Source organism: Egretta garzetta, unplaced genomic scaffold (assembly GCF_000687185.1).
Source record: "Egretta garzetta isolate BGI_Z169 unplaced genomic scaffold, ASM68718v1 scaffold190, whole genome shotgun sequence".
In the NCBI taxonomy this organism is placed as follows: Eukaryota; Metazoa; Chordata; class Aves; order Pelecaniformes; family Ardeidae; genus Egretta; species Egretta garzetta.
Window position 1 is genome coordinate 770,917 of NW_009258272.1, and position 4,094 is coordinate 775,010.

At 57.8% G+C, this 4,094-nt stretch overlaps 1 protein-coding gene across 1 annotated transcript in view; it reads right to left on the minus strand.

The window, feature by feature from the left end:
- Positions 1-4,094, minus strand: part of SH2D3C (SH2 domain containing 3C) — a 26,578-nt gene that overhangs the window by 14,438 nt on the left and 8,046 nt on the right. The window contains exon 3 of the mRNA XM_035889937.1: positions 2,858-2,897. Within this exon, the coding sequence (XP_035745830.1) occupies positions 2,858-2,897 (40 nt within the window). The remainder of the gene's footprint in view (positions 1-2,857; positions 2,898-4,094) is intronic.

Genomic DNA, 4,094 nt, shown 5'->3' on the forward strand with positions numbered 1-4,094 from the left:
TCCTGCTGCCACCAACCGCAGAACCCTGCAGCCTCCCTGCTAATTAATTCAAACGAGCCCCTCGCATCCCCAGGCAGGAGGCAGCAGCCAGGGCTGATGAAATACAGGTCCCCCGAGCGGCTCCTCCACACAGAACAAAGAGAGCTCCCAGGCGCTCGCCAGGCCCTCGATCTGCCCCTGGCTTTGCAGGGGAGAGAGGAGATGGGAGAGCAACACGGGTTTGTGCAGGACAGGGCTGAGGTGTGGGAGGAAGGGGGGCAGCATGCAGCCTGTGGGCCCGGAACACTGGGCAGTGGGTGCTCACGGATCCCATGGGTGCCTGCAGCCCCACCGGGATGGGTGGGGAGCATGGGCTCTCGTGCTCTCCTCTTGCATAGGGCTGAGGGACAGAGCAGATGGCAGCTTCTCCAAAAGGATCTGACAGTGAATCATCCTGCCAAGGCTTCTCCCCCGCGATGGGTTCCATAGTTTTCCTCTGAGACTTTTGCAGAGGGAGCGAGTGGGAGCCTCACTGGGTGCTGTGGGGTGATGCCCCCCAGCTGTGCTCGTGCTACCCCTCCACAGGGGGAAGCTGAAAACCTCTGACTGAGCTCTTGTGGGGATGCATGACAGCTTTACCAGCTGCTGCTCTCCCGAAGGGTAATGCTGTTCTGAAGCTCCTTCACCTGTGTGGGGGCCAAAGCTAGGCTGGCTGGGATGTTAGCAAATGGAGCTGGCCGTGCAGATCTCCCAGGCAGCTTGGAAACATCAACCCTTAGGCGATTGTTAAAGCACGTTAATTACCAAGTGCTTATTGATCCTGGCTTTCCAACCCTCCCTAGCTCCTGGTTGCACCTCTAATCACGGCAGGCTTGGTGATGGGAGAGCTGGCTCTGGCCGGATTGTGGCTGAAGCTCAAGGGCTGATGTTTGGCAGTTCCTTGGTGCACCTCCGGCCACAGACCTGCCCGTGAGCCTTTGCTCGCAAGGGCTTTGCAGAGCGTCCTCTCCCTGCTCCTGACTTTCCTTGCTTCCTGCCTTTCCTCTGCTCGCCCCTGCAGCAGTGTTTCCTCTCTGCTCCTTCCCCTCCGAGCCGCAAAGCGAGTATAGGTATTCCAGTGGCAGGTCCCAGACCCGTCCCCCTTTGCTCCCAAGGGATCCCAGGCACAGCAGCCAACAGCCACCTTCCCACTCTGAATCTCACAGGCCCTGGGGCCAAATGCTGCTGGGTGCTGAGCACCCTGCAGCTGCATGGGCTCCTAGCCAGGCATGGTGCTTGCAATCAGTCAGAGTGCCCCCATCATCCCGGTCACTCACACTCCAGATAATTACTTATTTTACTAAAATAGCTGCTGTCACTGCAGCCATCCGTTGCTTTCATGACCGAAGGGAAGTGGTGTATAAATCACAGCCTGCAGGCCATGTCTGGACACCACAGGGATGGGTGAGAAATAAAGGCCAGATAGCTCAGGTTTGAGATCTGCCTGGAGGGTAGGGAATTCTCCAGGCTCACCAAAAAGAACTTGATCCCAAAGGCAAAGCCATACCCATTGCTCCACACCTGTGTAGTTTCAGTCTATTAACTCAAGAGCCATAAAATGTGCCCATCTCTGGGTGCACACACTGACAGCGCAAGGGAAAACACCCCAAACCGTCCAGCTCCACCCCTCACCACATCCTTGCCCTTGCAGGAGCTTTCCTGCGCATCCCGAGGTGCCCCATGCCAGGGCTCTACCTGGAAAAGGCCAGATGGAGCCTCGATGCTCCCATTGGAGCCTTGTTGCTCTGGTATGTGTCCCACTTCCAGCCCTGTGAGCTCCTGCTCTGTGAGTCCCACATGGCCAAAGGACAAGGAGAGGAGGGATGTCCCACATGGGGGATTGCTTTGCTACAGGACCCCGCTGCCCAGAGGCTGCCAGTTGCCAGACCCGGCATGTGGGGTCCTCATTAGCCCCAAGGCTGGAGCCAGAGGGGGTGACCCCCGTTAGGAGGAGCAGATGAGCTCAGGGTCCAGCCAGCGCTCTCCTGAACCTGCTGGCTGGTGCCACCACAGGGGGTTCCCACATTTCCATGTCTGGCTACAGCCACCATCAAGAGCCTCAAGTCCAAAAGATGAAGGTTCAAGGCTCTGACCTAATTACACCACCCAAGCCAGGCACCTCAAGTCACTTCTCAACAGCCACATATGCCCAGCGGCATTATATCCACATTGGGCAACTGGACTCAGGGGGCTCCAGCCCTTCTCAAAACAAACTCCCCGAAGGGCATCACATGGCAGTGACCACCCGGGCAGGTTTTCAGTGCTCCATCCTCAAACCACACAGCATCCCCGCCACCGTTCCTCTGTGCCTGCCTGGCTCCCATCGTGCCAGCAGCCTCCTGCAAAAGGGCCTGCTCTCCTCCAGAGCCAGGCGCCTCGCTAATGAATTTCTGGCCAGACATGAAGAGTCCTCAGGAATGTTAATAGTTTGCTGGAGGATAAGCAAGAGATTTGGAGAGATTTACACCGACTTTCATGTGACAGCCACGAAAGTGGCTCAAACCCTTCCCGTTTCTTTACACGGGGGTGGAGGGATGAGGCTGCCCCTGCGTCTGCGGCTTTCGCAAGTGATGGGGAGCAGGAAATGCAGGCAGCTCCTGTGGGAGCAGCATCGGGATGACCACGTAGGGTCTGTGTCTCCTCTGCCTCCCCTGGCCTCGCTGTTTCAGGCAGGGAATTTCTTCTAGGGCCAAAGAGAGAGCCTGAAGGAGGTGGTGGGACAGGGGGTGCAGAGCTGAGCACCCTGCTGATGTAGGACCCGGCCAGCCCCTCGGCCACCATCCCCTCTCCACTGCTGGCACCCAGCCGGGGCAGGCTGCAGTCGTGCTCAGTGTCTTACCTTCACGTATTCGCTGCCGGACTCCAGGCCATCGTGGTGGCTAGAAGGAAGGGGAAAAATAAAAATACATAAGTAAAGGGCAGTAAGTTGTGACAGTCAGGTCAAAGGCAGTGGTGGCACAGACGGGGGGAGCAGGGGTCTGTGCCCCTTGCCATGGGGCTGAGAGCATGGCCACAGTTTTGGGAGAGGTTCCCAGGGCCCCAGCACTGTTCCTGCCCGCTCCATGCCCACTCTTGGCGCAGGGCTTAGCCTCCCTAATGCGATCAGGGAAGAATGAGGCCTTTTTAGAGGATCTTTCCCCAAATCGGCTTGGGACCGTATAAGCTGAGCTAGGGAGACCCAGTGGCGAGGCTGGGGTCCCTGTGGGTCACGGTGCCGGGGGGCGCATGCCGAGGTGGGGGGCCCTGTGTCCTGTTCCCCAGCAAAGCTGCATTCCCAGTAAGCAGCTGTTGGGACGTGCCGCCCAGACAAGCATTTCTGTTTTTCTACGGCCTCGTGCAACCCTGCAGAAATCAAACTCCCACTGAAGCCAGGGGTGAACTGCAACGTCCTGGCTGAGACTAGGTTTGTCCTCCCAGCATACAGGCAATAGAAAGTCCCATTCTCCTTGGTGACATGTTCACTCTTAGCCCTACTGACAACCGACAGCCCACTCCAACAACCCTGAGTCGCAGCTGGTCCGGCAGCTTCTTTGCCATCATTTCATGGGGGACACAGGTGGCTGCTGCTCTTTCCTGAGCATGTAGCAATGCTGTTTCTGCTTTTTGGAGGTGCTGGGGGTCCTGCACACAAACCCGTTCTGGGAGCTGCACTGGTAGCAACCCTGAGGTACCAAATTCCTCCTCTGTGGGCTCCCTCCAGGTTGGGGATGGTGCCTGGTGGCTCAGAAATTAGTCGCCCAAAAGGAAGCAGGGATAGTAGAGGTGACTGCTGCCAGACGTTGCCCAGTGGACACCTCCCCATGGCATGAGAGCGGGTCCTGCCATGGTCAGCATGAGCCGCTCGGGGTGCCCTGCAGCGGGCAACCCCCACTCCTCCAAGCCCACACTGCTGAAACCACATCCCGTGCTGTCCAGCTCAGAAGGGAAAAAGGGGGCAGGAAATCAAGCCCACACTTGTTTTTGGGGAAAAAAAAAATAGAGGAACATTTGGGAGGGGAGACAGACACAGACTCCCCCAAGCAGATGCGGGCTGCCTGCCCACCCCAGCACTGCCTCTGCAGCCTGTTTTACTTTCA